We start from the raw sequence: 17,426 nt of genomic DNA on the forward strand, positions 1-17,426 counted from the left end.
CAGTTGAGGATAACTAACAGCATTCTTTGGTTGTTAAATATGTAAGTTGACGCTGGACACACCTTCAATCCCAGCACTTAAGAACCAGAGATATGAGGTTCGTGTAAATTCAGGGTCAACCTAGTCAACATGGTGAGATCCTGTCCAACAAAACAGTAACAAAAATGTAAAAATGAATTACAGCAATCAGAGGGCTGGAGATGTGGCTTAGTTGGAGTACCTGACTAGCATGCATGAAGCCTTGGGTTTGATCCCCAGCACTACATAAACTGACCAGGAATGTCAGCATTTGGAAGATAGAGGCAGGAGACTCAGAAGTTCAAAGTTAACCTCTACTATGGTCTGAGTTTGAGACCAGCCTAGGCTACATGGAACTGATGACTGTTTTCATTCTACATCTGTGTCTGCACCATCCACACCACCCCACAACGCTCTGGAACGCAGCGCAAACGGAGACCACCCGCCCAAGTCCCCACTTCCCTTGTATGAACAGGTCCACAGGCTGCTCTTGCTGATCCTTTCCATTTATTACTGCAGTAGACAATCCTCTCAAAGTGCAACACTACATCATCTGGCACAGCCCTGCTCCGTCCCCTCCAGCAGATACTTGGAAATTCATTCTTGGAGCACTGACAAGCTTTTCCCTGGATGAAGTATTGCCACTGCCAGTGTCACAGGGAAATACAGACACATGAACAAAAGGACGAAGAGAAAGGCTCTCGTTGAGAGGAGTGGGGCCAAGAAGGCAGAAGGGAGAACAACCTGAACACGACTCTCCCTTCCCTAGCAGCAACTATCATGCTGGTCACACTGGCTCTGGGGACCTCTACCTGTTTTGAAAACTGATGATACCGTAACCACAACCATGTGGTATCTCAGCCTACCAGAGTCCCATGGAGTCAAAATAAATGGCGAGACTTCTCCAGCCAGTTTACAAAGAATGGGTGGCTTGGGTAAACCCACCATTCAATTTCCCCTTCTAGCTGTTAGGCAGAGCACCAGAAGAACACTGGGGTGGAGATGCTGCCTGACAGTGAGAACCCCTCACTCTAATGGGAGCAGGGCCGGCACACTTCGGATGGGAGGAAAAACCCAACTGTCAAATACTGTACTGACCAAGAAGATGGGAAACGATGAGCAGCTCTAGAAAACAGGAGATTCAAATACTTGAACAAATGAGTTTAAAAAAAAAAAAAAAAGGCAAAACAAAACATCTAACCACTAGGCCTGACACAGGCCTTACTTACTTACTTACTTACACACACACACACACACACACACACACACACACAGAGAGAGAGATGCCCAAAGGAAGGCAAGTCCAAATGTCTGCTCTTTGGGATTTTTGAGGTGGCCTGAGCATAGGCAAATGTGAGGCCCCTGCCTTGGTCAAGCCTCCAGAGGCAGCCTTTGCCTCCTTGGCAGCCAATGATGGTCGGGTTTTGCCTGAGCCCTTCACAACTACCCCAGAAGGCATTCTTCAGATTCCTGGAGTTTCAATCGCTGCTGGACATCGTTCTCAGATGGCTTCACCCACAGTGGAAAGACCTCCCCTCTTGGGCCCTGCACTCTGCTCTTTCAGGAAAAGGCACCCCAGACAGCAGTGACTCAAGGGGGCTCAGGAGCTGGAAAGCTGGAAGAGAGTATCATGGATTCAAGGAGATGCAGTTAAATTCCGAAGTCCTGAGACCCATGGCTGAGGACCCGAGGCTTCAGGGATATGCTTTAAAGAGAGGCCTTAATTTAAGGTACTGCCATCTCGGCTCACAAGCGCCCAGTACACAGAGCTACTTGAAGCTGCTGTAGCTGCCCATTTCTTCCTTGATCTTGGGTGCTCTTCTGAACTCTCTGGCCTCAGGCTCCCAGAGTCAGATCACCCAGCTTCTCTGATGAGGACATGCCTGCAGGAGCCTTCTGAGCATCAGGAATCTGGACAATCTGTTTACATCCAGGCAACGAGGACCAAAAGTCTTTTCCAACCACAGCAGACAGACACAGCCATCAAATAAACCATCCAGCAAGGCTGCCATTTTTCCAGATGTCTGTTTCAGCACTGTAGGATCTACACAGAGTGTTAATGTGGCACTAACCAGCTGTCATTCCTCCTCCATGAGGGACATGCAAGCCCCACAGACCATGCTCAGCACGTAAGTCCCACTCATATGTGGCTGGTTTCAGTCACTGCCCTCAGTTCTAACCCCACACGTGGGATCTGCATTATAATCTAGCTTCTGACTGAACTGCACTCTTCTCCAGCTTCTCTTACAGGGCGATACCTTAGGTTTTACCAGCAGAACCAGTGCTGCCCAGGATCACGATTTAAGTGCTGCAGTGCCTAAGAAGGAGAGTCCCACTGGAGGGAACTGGAGGTGTAAGGCGCAAAGGACACAGAATCCTAGACTGTCATCACATCCTAACATGTTCAGAGTGGTGAGCTTGGGGGAGAGGAACACACAATAACTTAACAGCAGAGCTGGAAGAGGCATTCGGTTCTCTTCAACTCTAAGCAGAGGCTGCTCCTGGATGTGCAAGCATTCATAATACTGATAACGCTCAGCTCGGACCCAGCACGGGGCACATACATGTGGTCGGTAATCAAGTCCTTTGCACAGCAGGAGAGTACAGCAGGATGCCAAGAGGCATCTGGATAGCACACAACAAAGAAACAGCTGCACTCCTGCCCAGAACCCATTAGAGTGTCTGTCTATTACAAAGTCAGTTTCCCCAGGTTTCCTGCTTTATAAAGTCAGCAGTGCTGGAAGGTGTCTAGCAGAGTCCGTCTTCCAGGAACGAGTGCAGAAGGGGAGCACATGGCTCAGGTACACCCCTTCAGTGAGCAGACAGAAGGACTGCCTGAGCCTCGCATCCATTTCAGACAAACACACAAACAGAAAAGGATTATTGCCAGCTTGTGCACTTTCACAATGTGATTTTTGTATTTCGAAAGCTTGAATTGTCCCTGAAAGAGAAAATGGGAGAAAATAAGAGTATTCAATATGTGGACCATCTAGATATAAACACACACACATGGGGGAGGACTTGACCAGCTCTCCAACTCTCCACACCCAGCCCTTCCCTGCCAGTCTAAAGTCAAATGGCAGCCTGCCTTCCAAGTCCCCACAAAAACTTCCAGTCTGTCGCTTGGAAAGGCAAAAGGTTAGTAACTCCTCCAATGCAGGCGAAATATTAATGCATGCAAAGGCTCACAATGGGATACTACAGCTTTAAAGAGAAAAAGGGAGAGGCTTTCTGCTAGTACAGAAACATCTCTAAGATCAACCGACGTCTCTGCTACACAGCAGCGGGTACACAGAAGCTGCCTTTGATGGAGGTGGGAGAGAAAAAAGGCTCCACACAGACCCATTTGCCTGCATGTATCACTTTAAGAAACTCTGAGACACACCAAGTCACCTAAGGTAGGACCACAGGGACCCAATGGCAAGTGGGCAGGTGAGACAGGGAGGTGGAAGACACAAGCAGACCATGCAATAAATCAATCCAACCCCAGCCACCACAGCTCAGTTTAAAACAGAATAGCATCTTCAGAGGTGTACCCTGCTACCAGCAGAAAAGCTTTTCCTGAAAGAGGAGCATGGAATGTGGCCCCAGCGTGTGTCTTACGTGCCTTCTACTGGGTGCAGGCAGTCCTGACCACCGTTCTCGTCTCACACTAGAAATCCAGCCACAGCTCAACAGCTCACATCACCTGAATCTCAAAATCCCATGGTTTTTTTCTGGCAGGGACTTTAAGGTCCAATCAGCTGCTGCCCTAGCCCAGGGTTTTGGGTTTAAATGCATCAGAAACTCTGAAAACCCAGAAACTCTGAAACAAACTCTCATGACTTAGACTTCTGAAGTCAACTCTTCCATTTAAAGGGTCGCTGTAGCATTTAACTGATCTTTCTTAACATTGCTACATTGAACTAGGCTATGACAGCTGGTCCAGCGTAAGTAATCGATGAAGGGGGAGTATGCTCAGGCAGCCACATGACAGGTCCCTCCTGCTACTGGCTACTGGAAGCAAGCCGAGAGTGACCAAGAGCAAACACCAACTGCTCTGGAGGAACTGGGGAGAAACTGACATGATTTCCAAAGTCCACCGCCGCCGTTCTCTAGCTGACACATGGGACCCTGTGGCTCATTTATCAACTGTTTTCATCTAAGGAGCTGAACACAAACCATTCAAAAGGGCAGAGTCCTCTGAGCTGTCACAAGAGGCAGCAAAAGATGCTAAGGAGTCTTGGTTGGACCGCAGAGGAAAGCAGGGGGAAGTGATGCCTGAGGGTTCTTTCTGAACTCTCAGCTGGTGTGCTCTGTCATTGAGTCTGCACTTCAGACGACACCTCTTCCACACACGCCACCTGCTGAAGTGACCACAGCAAATTTGCTCTGCCCCATTTCGTCCCTCTCAGTGCCACCTCTGTGCCCAGATAAGGCTGGAGAGAAACAAGTCTGCTCTCATGAGAAGGATGAACAGAAGGCAGGGTGGTGACAGGACCTTCCAACTCAGAAGAGGCAGAAGTCTGTCTCCTGGGTAAGGAAGTGGGTAGATGAGTTTCTGGATCCAGCACAGCTACGCGGGCAGAAAGAAGAGCTCAGCTAAATACTGATCTGGGGTGCTGGGGTTGGGCCAGAATTGGCCCTCACTCTGTGCAGGCCACTGCAGAGCCCTGCCCCACTCTCCTTCAGCACTCAGGTGTTACTCTAGGTACCCCCATCAGGGCTCTTTCTAGTAAGAAACCTAAGCAGCCTGACCCTGCAAAGGTCCATTTGCAGGATGGAAACGGAAGAGGATCAGAAGAGCCAGAACCCAGGAGCCTCCTTCCGGACTGACAGGAAACAAGGAGTACTGAAGGCAGGTGGCAGGCTCTGCCAAGGCAGGCTGAAGCAGGTGGACGGTGGTGGTGGTGGCGGCGGTGGTGGTGGCGGCGGCGGCGGCGGCAAGCAAGAAGAGAACATTAGTGGCAACTTGTAGTCCGAGCGTGTTTCCCTAGACTAAGAACTACATTCAGTGAGGTTCGAGCTACAGCACAAGGACGTAGGTGACGGGAACAGACAGAGGACAGCAAGTGGCAGAGGCTGGCGAGGCTGGAGAGGCTGGCTCCCTGCACTTGTCCTGTCTGCTGTGGGGGCAGCGTCTCTCTATGGGATACTTGCTCAACTGGAACTTGCTATAGACCTGGCTGGCCTTAAACTTGTGATCCTCCTGCCTCAGTCCCTGAGTGCTAAGATTATAGGTGAGTGCCATCACACCTATTTGTGCTTCTGTTCTTTTAAAACAAACCACGACCAAAACCCAACAAATCAAACCAACCAATCACCCAAACAACAACCAAACACTAGCACCTAGCCCCTGGTGATGATGCGGCGGTGCACAGGTCATGCTCAGGGTCCATCTGAGCACATAGGACACCCAAGTTCCCAGGCCCATAGCCCTAGAGGAAGTCAGAGGAATCCTTAGAACTCTTAAGTTATGTTCTCTGGAGATCTCAGAAACTCCAGAGATCCCCATCCAAACTGGTTCCTAAGCTCACATTCCCAGCTACCTTGGGGAAAACTATTGTCCAAATATTCTCAAATGACTTTCTCATTTTCTTTGCTTTAAAACAGTCACTTTTTAACTCAAGTTGTAACTTTGGGAACAATGGGTTAAAGCAGGGGTTAACTCCCTTGGACAGAGGGACACAGCAGTTCCCCAGAAGGATGCCTTCCTCTGAGTGTCTATCTCTGTACCTTTGTCCAGTGGTAGCACCAAAGTGACTCTGGGTCCTCAGCTGAATGCCGGGCCCACCCAAGTCTCTGGTGGCTTGGATCTTCTACCCTGAGTACACCTGCCTCACCCATGGCTATCTGTGGGCTACTCTGGTGGGTGGTTTTGCCTTCTTCTTCCCTCCCTGAAGATTCAAGCTGTAAAATCTTTTGAGGTTCAATGGGAGTGAACTTTAATCTCACGTTTTACTAAACAACCATGACAGCTGCCCTAGCCAACAACACACCCTTATTCTGTCCATGCTAGCCCAGTGATCAGGTAACCAGGGTCCTCTCATCAACTCAGTATACTTTTATTAAGAGCCATGGCTCCATAATGAAAGCTAGAGGAAATAGTCTTAGGATGTGTAAACACATAAAATAGCAAGTGATCTGGGAAAAATATTACAAGGTTAAGATATATGCATGTATGGTTCTGTTTTGAGACAGGGTTTCATGGAGCCCAGCTTGGTTATGAGCTTGCTCTGCAAGGAAAACGACCCTGAACTCCTGAGGCCCTTGCTTCTTTCTGCCTTCCAGTGCTAGGGGTATGTGGGTGAGTGGGGCAAGGGCTATACCATGTGGCTCACTCTGACCTTTTCGGTAATCCTCCTGCCTCTGCCATGATAGGACTATAGGAGTGTGCCACTCTACCCAGCTAAAAATATCTAAACATCAGTTTTTCTATCAATTTTCTTTACAGATTATGATCCATTTGTGTAGGGAAACAGCAAAGCAAGAAAGGAACAGGAGGCTAAGATGTCATGTGGCAGGTGTCTACATCTTAGAACACCTCTCAGTGAGAAAGAAGATCCAATAAGCAGAAGTGGAATATGAGGTCTTTTCAAGCTTGTTAAGGCACTGCAATGGGCTTTTTGGATTTAAATCGGAATGTTCCTCACAGACTCCTAACCCCATGCCACCTAAGCCATCAAGTACATAAAAAGACATGAAGGAGCTACAGAGAGAATAGACAGAGGCAATTATTCAAGGGTATGACTTCTCCAAACCAGTCAAAGGTATTCTACTTGGAAGAATTTAGAGTCTGCTAAGGAAGAAGCCATTTAAAGTTTCTAGTTTAAAGATTTTTTTTGGGGGGGGGGCGGAGGCAGGGGAAGGACACACAAGATTGCAACATAACCCAGGTAGGCCTGTAACTCACCATCTCAAACTCTTAGCAATCCCCCTGCCTCAGCTTTCTCATTGCTGAGAGTATAGGTGTGAATCACTATGCCTGGCCAAAACTTAATTTGTAACAAAACTGAACTATTAAAATTGGGGTGGGGAAGCCGGGCGGTGGTGGCGCACGCCTTCAATCCCAGCACTCGGGAGGCAGAGCCAGGCGGATCTCTGTGAGTTCGAGGCCAGCCTGGGCTACCAAGTGAGTCCTAGGAAAGGCGCAAAGCTACACAGAGAAACCCTGTCTCAAAAAACCAAAAAAAAAAAAAAAAAAAAAATTGGGGTGGGGAGAGGGAGCTCAGTGTGGTGGCTTATGCCTATAATCCAACCCCTCAGGAAGTGGAGACAGGAGGATCAGGGGTTTAGGGTTATCTCACTATACAATGAGTTCGAGGCCAGCCTGTGCTACATGAACTCTGCCTCAAAACAAAAACAAAAACACGAGCTGAGGAGGCAGCTTAGTGGGCAAAGCGCTTGCTGTGCAAGACTGAGAACTTGGGTCGAACTTCCCAGAACCCTCAAAGGCCCAGCAGGATGCTGCAAGTCTAACTGCCACGCTCCTAAAAGGAAGGCAGAGTCAGTGTAATCTCTGCAAGCTCTGGACCAGCTGACTTAGGTATGCGGCAGTGAGTAACAAAGAGACCCTGCCTCAGACAAGGTAGAAGTTAAGGCAGACAGCCAAGGTGCTGTGTGTATACACACACACACCCTATCCACCTATTTAAAAAACAAAAAAGGGAGTTGGGCACACCATCCACTTTCAGGAACCCTGTAACTGGTCACCCTAGATCACACTGGACCACACAGCACCCAGACTTGCAGTCACCTGCTTCTATTCCTTTTAGCTCATCTGAGAGTGATAGTCTCCTTTTTTGGAAAACCTTCATTTCCTTCTTGGGGGCGCGCGCGTGTGTGTGTGTGTGTGTGTGTGTGTGTGTGTGTGTGTGTGTGTGTGTGTGTGTGTGTGTGTGTGTGTGTGTGCGCGCGCTCCTGAAGCAGCTACTGCAGAGGCTCATGGTGCCTGACGTCTAAGAGAAGGCTCTCATTGAGGAAAATATTCCTCTTCTTTCAGCTAAACTTACCCAGTTTCCCTCTGTTAGAGACAGCCATGGCCTGGACACTCTCCTGATGAGGTAGATGCTGGAGCTGGCCCAGCCTTCCCTGCTTTGGGGCTCATCTGTCATGTCACCATGGTCTCTTGACTTGCATTGTGGAAACCAAATTTACAATATTGTTTCCTCACAACTGATAGGCAACAGCAGCAAACGAGAGACATAGCCCTCACCTAACCCATACCAGGGTCTATGAAATTGTCCTTTGGTCACAGGACATTGGCAGATGGCTTAAAAGGGCCATATCTGAACAAAACAGGAAGATACAGTGCATATTTACTATCAAGAAATGTCAGCATCTAAAGAGATCTCAGATCTGTTGGTGCACAGCACCAAATGGGAGAGCAGAAGCAGAGGGCTGGTGACCTATACAGGCTTCACCCTGAGACCTGGGATCCAGGGAGGCAGTTTGGAACTCTTTGTTTCCCTGAGGCGTAATGCTGGCAGAGGCAAGCTGAAGGCAAATGGGAGGAGGGCATCCCCTTGGGGAGACGGCTCCTATGGCTGAGGTATGTCATGGGGTTACAGAGAAGGTAGACAAGCCCTACCCTGAGTGTGAGAGACAGAGGGGGAGCGTCCGATCAGCGGCCGCTGCTGTTCACCAGGCCATGAAACTCCTCCCAGGCCCTGGTAAACCAGAGACAAAAAAACAACAGTACATTCAGATCAAATGCTTTGAACAGAGAGCAGACACCATCACCCCACCTCCCACTTCGATGCCCTCCATGCTGACTGGAGACACAGGGAGCTGGGTATGAGTGGTAAAGTTCCCAGCAGGCTTTCTTCTTAGACGGGCAGGTAGCTGGCATTTTCAGCTTGCACTACGTAAGAAGTCTAGCCTTCACTACTTCCTTGAGGACTTGCCAGTGTCCTTCAACAGGGGTAAAGGGAGGCCACTGAGGTCAGAGTTGAAGCTCAGCCACGCCCACAAACACTTCCATCTTGCTTCAGCAAAGTTCTTGCCTTTGCTGCACTGGGTCCAGGGAACAGGTAGTGGAAAGCACACTGCTTCACTGGGCCTGACCCTGGGTAAAGCCAAGGACCCACCAGCACTATGGCTAAAGATGCAACCCAGTTATGCCATGTCCTCTACTTCCCCCTTCCACCATGAGATGCTAAATCCGTCAGATTCTATCTGCTCCTGAAAACACCCATGAAAGTCCTATCTTTAGATTTAAGATGTGTGGGTCATGGCAGCTATCATCTCCAGCTAACAGAGTTTATTACAACTTCATGCCGGTTAGCACAATTTTGATGAACATAATTTAGAAATGTGATTAGGAAGGAATTAGAAGTGTGAGTGATGGGAGGACGCACACTCATAGCCCACAGCACAGCCAGTGCTCCACACACAGGCTGCCAGTGGCTGCTGCACGAAAAAAGGAGATCAGAACCCCCAAGTGTTCTGGAATCTCTCGCCATGCCAACTTCTCTCACATTTTTGTCCTACCCACTTTTCAGTTTGAAAGCAATGATTGTCCTAGGCACTATATATCAAACTTAATGCCAGCCTAGAATTGACTAATGTAGACCAGACTGGCCTCAAACTCAAGAGATCTACCTCCTCTGCCTCCCCAATGCTGGGATTAAAGGCTTGTACCACCCAGGCCAGGCAATTACTCTTTTCTGGTTTAAGGTGTCACAGCAGTGAGTGACAATACATCCCGCCTCTCACTACACATTCAGTATTGTAAGTACTAAAATATATTACCAGGCACAACAGGCAGTTTTCCCTTAAAAAAAAAAAAAAAAAAAAAAAGCAACAGGGAACCGGACAAGGTAGGACACACCTTTAATCTTAGTACTTGGGAAACAGAGGAAGGTGGATCTCTTGTGAGTCTGCGGCCAGCCTGGTCTACATAGTAAATTCCAGGATGGCCAGGGCTACATTGTGAGACTGTATCTCAAAAATAAAGTAAAATTATTAACTAAGGACGAGGTAATGTCTATCCCAGTTTAAGCAATATTTTCCCTCTGCAAAATTTGTATTTTCCCCAGAATATTATCAGAGCTACTACTTTATGCCAACTTACTCCAAAGAAAAATCCAAGATTGTTTAAGTCCGCCAGAATTTGTTAGCTCCCAAGCTTTCTGGAGTGACGAGTTGTACTACGTTCCTAAGGGATGCTGGGGACAGCTTCACTCTTCACTCTTCGACAATGACCTGGGAACTTCTCTACTTGAGGTAACTTAGAGGTCAACAAGGAATCACACAGCAGGGTGGAAGGTCATCTCATTTATTCTTTTGTCTCCAGAAGGGCCTTTCCCTACTATACCTGCCTAACGACAGCCCACTGGTGTAGATCTGGAAAAACCACGGGCTCCATAGATCCTTCTAGTCCATTCCAGAACAAACTGACCTCCCTAGTCCCTAAGCTCAGACATGAACATTCTGGGTTTGGATACTTCCTTGAATGGATTCAGGGGAAACCCAGCATTTGGCCACAGAATTTGGTGTACTCACTCCTATTCTCAAAGGCCAACCAGGTGTGAATTTCTAGTTACTTTCCCTTCCCCTGGCATCCCAAGTACACTAGGTAACATCAAAACTTTATTTTTTAAAGAAGTTGTACTTATGTTTTGAGCATCTAAAAACAAACAAATCAGAGATTAATATAGCCTACTGAGAATTCTGAGCAGATCCCAGTGACAGCAACAGAGACCCCTCTAAGGTCAACTAATCCCATCTCACTTACCAGAAAGCCAATTCTCAGAACAGGGGACCCTCATTTATGTGTAAATTCCATGCTTCCCTACCCCTGCCCAAAGTCTACAGGCATCAGTGCCTTGTTCTCAGCCAGCCCTCAACACCTAAACAGGGGTTTAGTCACCTGCTAATGTGGGTACAGTGTACAATGCAAGGTTAGGCAGCTATTAAGCTAAAGCGGCCCAGTATCCCTGCTTATGACCGGACTAGAACAGAGTGAGTGGGCTGGCCCTCATGGGCACATTCAAGTTCACTGCTGAAATACAATAACAGATGAGGTGAAGGAAGTCTCCACATTTGGCCTGTCTCTCTCCTTCTCCCTTACTCTGCAGAGAAACCCCACCAGTCTTCTGCAGCACTGTGCTCTATTATGGGAAGAGGGTCCTTTTGTTATTCCAGACCAGATGCACAAGGAATCAGTGAGGCAACTCCAAAGAGCAATTTTCTCATAAGACAGTGCTGTGTTAACTACCTCTGTGACAGCAGTACCCTGGTGGCCCTAGAATTGTCTGTGAAGAGGATGCAGTGAGCCATTTAATGTAAGGACCTAAACCTGTGAAAACTCAAATCTGCTTCATTAAGAGGAGCCACAAGCTGGGCATGAGCTGGGCATGGTGGCACACACCTCTAATCTCAGCACTCTGTCTGATGTGAAGTTGGGGGCCAGTGTGGCCTACATGGTCAGTTCCAGAGCTGTGACCAGACACAAACACAAGTGAGTAAGCTTTCCTAGGAAGTCAGCAGCACAAGGACCAGGCAAAGTAGCCTGTCTGTGGGGCAATGACTACTTCCGGGTTCACCCAGGGATGCTGCAGGAAACATGCCTCTAACTCAATTAGCAGCCCTCATCTCCAGAGCACTTGGGAGACAACCATTACTGCTGGCTTCCTCAAGTCTCAGTAGATGCTGTTCACTGGCTCAACCAAAAGCCACAAGAACAGACCAAGCCATGCCGACATCTCCCATGTGCCGGGATCTGAAGGGCTCTCAGCTCAGTCTTGCTGACAGACTCTAACTCTGGAAAGTGGCATCAAGTTTATTTGCTGGCGCCGCTAAAATGCACACACACCTCACAGCGAAAGACAGGGCAGAAGGCCCAAGAAAGCCAACGTTTGACAAGTGTCAACAGACAACAGGCTTTCTGCATTCCAGCAAATCTTCCTCTAGACACTTCAGCCAGTTTGGAGAGTGTGATAAAGCAGCACTGGCATCAACACTCCCAGAACATGGAGCATAAGGTCTCACTGTGTGTTCTGTGGACTCCTGGGCCACATAAAGACTAGGGTTAAGTCAGCCAGCTGGTATTAAGGCGTGTGCTGCTGCCAGATTGGACACGGCACTCTGGAACTCAATCTCGTGGTTACTTCCCACTCAAGCAACCCAGAGTTTACAAAAACGCTTTTTAATTTTTAGTTTTGGGGGTGGCTAACAAAGCTTGCTGAAACTCTCCATGCAGGTTAAGGGCCTGAAAGCCAAGCTGCACACACACATAAGCAAAGCCATAGTACTCACAAGGTCAGTGTACATTCAGATTACCCCAGGGGTGAATTCCCCCAAGATGAAGGCACCTCTCACCCTAGACCTGGTACAGTAACCCTGGGCTGGGAGGAAGGAAGGGCTCTCACCAAGCAAGACTACCAAAGAGGAAGACAATCTACTCTGCAAGGAAAGGGAGGAGGCTGCCAAGCAGCTTTGGCACCAGAGAGAACACCCCATTAGCACAAAGCAAAAAAGTATGTAGGTACGGCCACAGACAGACAGAAGCAGGGCTTTAGCTCCAAGCAAGAGATTTCTATGAACTAAAGGCAACTGGAAGTTAGCAAAGAAAAGCCAAGAACACCCCCTTTCCAACCGTAAGAGACTTTCAAGCTGGACCTGAACTCAGCTGCCACTCTGGGCTAGCCGTCGGTCTAACTGGATGGAAACTAGTACACTTGAGCACCAGGCAGTAGGGCTTGAGAGCTAGATGTCACCTCATTATGCCAGACTGCAAGAGTCCAGGAACAAGGTACCATATGACTACGCAATAGGCATGTGGATATGAAGCTGCATTCCCTGAATGGCCCTGCGTGGAGAAGTCTGTGAGCCATCCTTTGCCAATGGTGACAGTCAATCCAAAGGCCACATCTTGATGCACCATAAAGAGCAAGAGCATGAGACAAGCTGGTTTAGCACCATTTATTTGTGATCTCAGCTGCTGGTGTAGCTGCTGCTGTCAGCCTGTTCTCAAAGCATAACACGCTCTTCCGTTCCTCTTGTCCAGGACAGAAGGGTCTTCCAGGTGGCACGCCAACAGAACAAGAGACTCCGATGACGCCAGCTTCAATGATGGTGCCATCCAGAGAGGGAGAGGGTCATGGCACATTCAATCGCGGCTTCCAGAGGTTTTGAAAAAGGAGCCTTTGGGGGCCCAGCCTGCCTGGCATTCTAGTGGAAGTGCAAAAGGTAGCTCATTGGGAGAGGAAAAAGAGTGGGGAGCAGGGAAAGTGGCATCTGGGTCTTGAGGAGGGTGTTCCAGCTGCAGGGCAGGAGTCCCAGAGGCTCCTAGGTCCTGGAAGGACTTGTTCATGGGATTTTACAAGTCAAGATGAACCACCTCCAGGTATCAGAAAGGGAGGACAGTGGGGAGTTCACGGAACCTACCTTTCCCCTTTCCTAACCAGGTGAAATGGGAACCTAGCAAACAAGAATCCTAGGGAGAGATGCAGACCTCTGGAGCTTGGACTAAACCTAGCAGGAGGGTAGACACTACCTCTATCCCGTAGCAGAGCATAGGACAGTCCTACTCTAAGAAAAATAGCGCTGATATAGGATTGCTGAGCCAAGCAACCAGGGCCATGGATGGCAAATGAGTACCGGTGGTTCCAGTGAGTCAGAGCCAGCCATCTGATAGCAGACCAACTCCCATGGCAATACTCCCAGGTGAAAACTGGCACCTAGCTGGTATAAGCAAACTCCACCCACAACATCGTATGTGAATGCATGGGGAAAGTCTCACATGGTCTGCCTGTTGATGAACACAACTACTGGCTGCTCACTATTGGTCTTCACTAGGAATGGCAAGAGGATAACATTGTACTAACGATGACAGCCAAACTACTTGGTCCTGTAAGAGCTTTCTTGCTCGGAGGACCCTCAGCTACAAAGAGGAAGCCAGCCTTACCACAACCTTACTATTTACTCCTGTACTCCTGTCTTACAGCTGGAGAACCAGAAGCAGAGTTGTAGAGACTTGCCAAAGGCACAGACTGACTCAGGGCCACAGGAGACAATAAAGAAAGAGACCTGACTCCTTGCTGGCTGGCTTTCCATCCACCTCTGAGACAATCTGGCAGCCACTCCTACAACCTACTCATAATGACCTGAGCTCATCTGTCCCTGTCCCTGAAGGAGCAAGCCCTCACCAGTGACTCTCAATGTGGACAGCACTGTTTTCTTTTTCCGTGACTCTACTTCCCTCTCCTCCTCTCTCACAATCCACCCTGCTTCCTCTAGACTTCAACTCTACCAAAGACAGTGGAGTCACCATCCCTGAGAAGAAGTCAGTCTCCCAAGACAAAGAACACAGGCTAAAGCTAACAGGCTCAACAGACATGCAAAGGTGGGGTCAGGGTGGGCGGGAAGAGGAGTTCGTCATTCAGTGAAATTGTCGGATGGAACAACAGCCTCTGAAAGAGCTTGGTCTTTCACTGTAAAATGGTGGTTAGCACAGGAAAGACAAGGCAGCCTGGAAAATGAAGCCAGCCCAGGCAGGAAAACTGGTTTCTACAGAAGGGCTCTCTGCTCCCAACACCTCACAGCAGCCCTTGGAGCCTCACTAACAAGAACTTCAGCAAGTGGCCAAACCCTGGAGGGGCTGCTATTTCCCTACTCCACAACTCAAAGTCACCTATGACCACATGCGCCTGGGCCCAACTATGGAGCTACTTCTGCTAAGCTCAGGGACCTGTCCCCCCCAAGCCCCCCAACACGTACTTGATGCTGTCGGTGTGAGTTTTGTATTCCATAATGGTGTTGGGAGGTAGGTTAAGCACACGCCGAAGAGTATCCCGGATTCGGGCTGTGGTTGCTTGGTCGCTGGCAGTCTTATTCCATATAGAAATAATGTCCTCCTAAGGGAGGAACAGAATGAATGATCAAACCAGCCAGAAGCAGCCATCAGAGAAGCAGCAGCAACACAAGAAAGAACACTGGCCTGGGCTGACTTACCTGAAAGCGCACAGAGACCACAGCCCCGCAGATCTCCTCCCCAACCATGAACTGCTCCCCCAACATGGCCAGGATGAGATTCTCCCAGCAGCGGGACGCTAAGCCCTTCCGCAGTCGAATGATCCACTTGCCACCATTTTTATTTGCATCATCCTACAGGAAGACAGAAAGCATCAACACCGGTCCACAGCGTCAGCTTCGCATGCCAAGCACCTCTCAAGACCAGGGAAGTCTGGTCACTTTCCAACTCAACGTTATTTCAATGTTACTGAGAGAAGAAATAGGACAAAAAAAGGCAGGCATCCTTGTCCTTGATCTACATCATTTTTTTTAAAATAAATAGATGTTTTAAAAAGAATCCTCTTTTTTTTTTTCTGAGACAGGGTTTCTCTGTGTAGTTTTGGTGCCTGTCCTGTGGAGCTCTCTCTGTAGACCAGGCTGGCCTCAAACTCACAGAGATCCACCTGTCTCTGCCTCCCAAGTGCTGGGATTAAAGGCGTGCACCGCCACCGCCCAGCAAAAGAATCCACTTTTGGATTCTTTTGAACTATTTTAGGAATCAAAGTAAAATAATGTCACATTTCAAACACAGACCACAGTCACCATGTGCTAAAAGCTGACTGTCACCAAGTACCAAGTAAACAGACAGAAGCTGGGATCTTAACAATTTAGTAGAGGAGACAGACAACCAATTAACCACAGTCACCCAGTCTACTGAGCACTACTGAAACAGTGCTACTGTAACCTAAGACGGTGAGAGAGCATATGGCTAGAACCCTCAGAGGAAACACTTCCCATGTGAAGCAGGTGAAGGATGTGGAGAGCACTGGGAGGAACGGGGCTGCAGTCAGGGATATGTGAACAAGAAGGGCTGACTGTATCGAAGTGAAGGGTTTGACATCTTCCACAACCTTTTTCCCCTAGAAAAATGCTCTGGCACTGGAGCATGTGGTGCACAAAAGTGCAATTAAGTAACAGCTCTGCAAAGAAATCAGAGCTCACAGCTGGATTTTCTGTTACTCTTCAGTTTTTTCCTATCTCTTTAACCCTCTATCTGCTAAGCAAATGCATTACATGTCCACATACACACACACATGAGTTCTATGGGAACAGGACATTTAAAAAGCTTTCTACCCTGTAATAACACTATTTAAGGACAGCACCTACAATGGTCTGAATAAGAATGCCCCCCCCCATAGGCTCACAGATCTGATTCATAGGCACCAGGGCGGGGCACTACTTGAAAGGATTAGAAGGATTAAGAGGTGTGGCTTGGGCTGGAGAGATGGCTCAGAGTTTAAGAGCACTGGCTGTTCTTCCAAAGGTCCTGAGTTCAATTCCCAGCAACCACATGTTGGCTCACAACCATCTGTAATGAGATCTGGTGCCCTCTTCTGGCCTGCAGGCATACACGCAGACAGAGCACTGTATACATAATTAATAAATAAAATTGTTTGAAAAAAAAAAAAGAGGTGTGGCTTTGTTAGAGTAAGTGTGTTGTGTAAGTGCGGGGGTTGGTGGGGTGTTGGGGTTTCAAAAGCCCATGCCAAGCCCAGAGTCTCTCTCTCTCTCTCTGCCTATGGATCAGGATACTTAGCTACTGCTCCAGCACCTCCTGCATGCCATCACGCTCCCCACCATGATAATGGACTAAATCTCTGAAACCGTAAGCCAGCCCCAGATAAATGTTTTGTCTCATGTTGCTTTGGTCATGATGTCTCTTACAGCAACACAGCATTAACTAAAACAGCACCATCTTTAAAGCCACCCTGCAGCCATGACCCACAATTCCCTGGGGGTACAGACTCCCAAGACATATCAATAGTACTACAGCTTTGAGAGAAAACTTCACAACTGTTTTAATCCTGGTAGGACTTACGTTAAAAAAAAAGAAAAAAAGAAAAGAGAAACACATCTGCTCTCAAAAGCCAGAGGCCTCAGTCCTCACCTCCCACATAGGTTTAATTCCTTCTTTGAAGAGATGAAAGTCACTGTGGCCTGTCAGGTCCCCAGGACGTACCATGTGGCTGTAAAACTTCCAGAACTGCTCCACCTGCAGAAATAAGAGCCAAGAGTACAAGAACTTTATCTCTTCTTTGAATGTACACGTTTACTGTGTTACTGAGAACAAAGACACGGGAGGCGCCCTGCTTCGGTTATCTTCTTGAGGAGACACATTTCATTTGGAGCAAGGTAGAAAGAAGAGCATATTAGAAAAAATTCTATCATATATTTTATTTGGTTGGAGAAAGGTTTCTTATATAAGTATGCACTACTATGTCTGGCTAATACCGTTTAATCCAAGGGAAAAACAAAACAAAAATACAACATACAGCACTTGAACTACAAGGATAAACTCTGGGGCTGAAGGGCTGGCTCAGGGTCAAGTACACTGGCTGACCTTCCAGAGGACCTAGATTCAATTCCTAGCACTCACATGGCAGCTCACAACCACCTCTGATTCACGTCCC

At 48.2% G+C, this 17,426-nt stretch overlaps 1 protein-coding gene across 5 annotated transcripts in view; it reads right to left on the reverse strand.

The window, feature by feature from the left end:
• Nucleotides 1–506: 506 nt before the first annotated feature.
• Eif4e2 (eukaryotic translation initiation factor 4E family member 2) overlaps nt 507–17,426 on the reverse strand; it is a 30,536-nt gene continuing 13,616 nt past the window's right edge. For 3 of the 5 annotated variants that reach the window (XM_052750504.1, XM_052750506.1, XM_052750505.1), the window contains 4 exons: nt 16,904–17,008; nt 14,956–15,108; nt 14,722–14,858; nt 12,911–13,173 (listed from right to left, as the gene is read on the reverse strand). In XM_052750504.1, the coding sequence (XP_052606464.1) occupies nt 13,101–13,173; nt 14,722–14,858; nt 14,956–15,108; nt 16,904–17,008 (468 nt within the window). In that variant the 3' untranslated portion in view covers nt 12,911–13,100. Of the gene's footprint in view, nt 2,960–8,587; nt 8,667–12,910; nt 13,174–14,721; nt 14,859–14,955; nt 15,109–16,903; nt 17,009–17,426 lie in introns of those variants that run through there. The other 2 variants (XM_052750507.1, XM_052750508.1) reach the window with 2 other exon arrangements.

This window comes from Peromyscus californicus, unplaced genomic scaffold, assembly GCF_007827085.1.
Source record: "Peromyscus californicus insignis strain IS unplaced genomic scaffold, ASM782708v3 Scaffold_21__1_contigs__length_65335640, whole genome shotgun sequence".
Classification (NCBI taxonomy): Eukaryota; Metazoa; Chordata; class Mammalia; order Rodentia; family Cricetidae; genus Peromyscus; species Peromyscus californicus.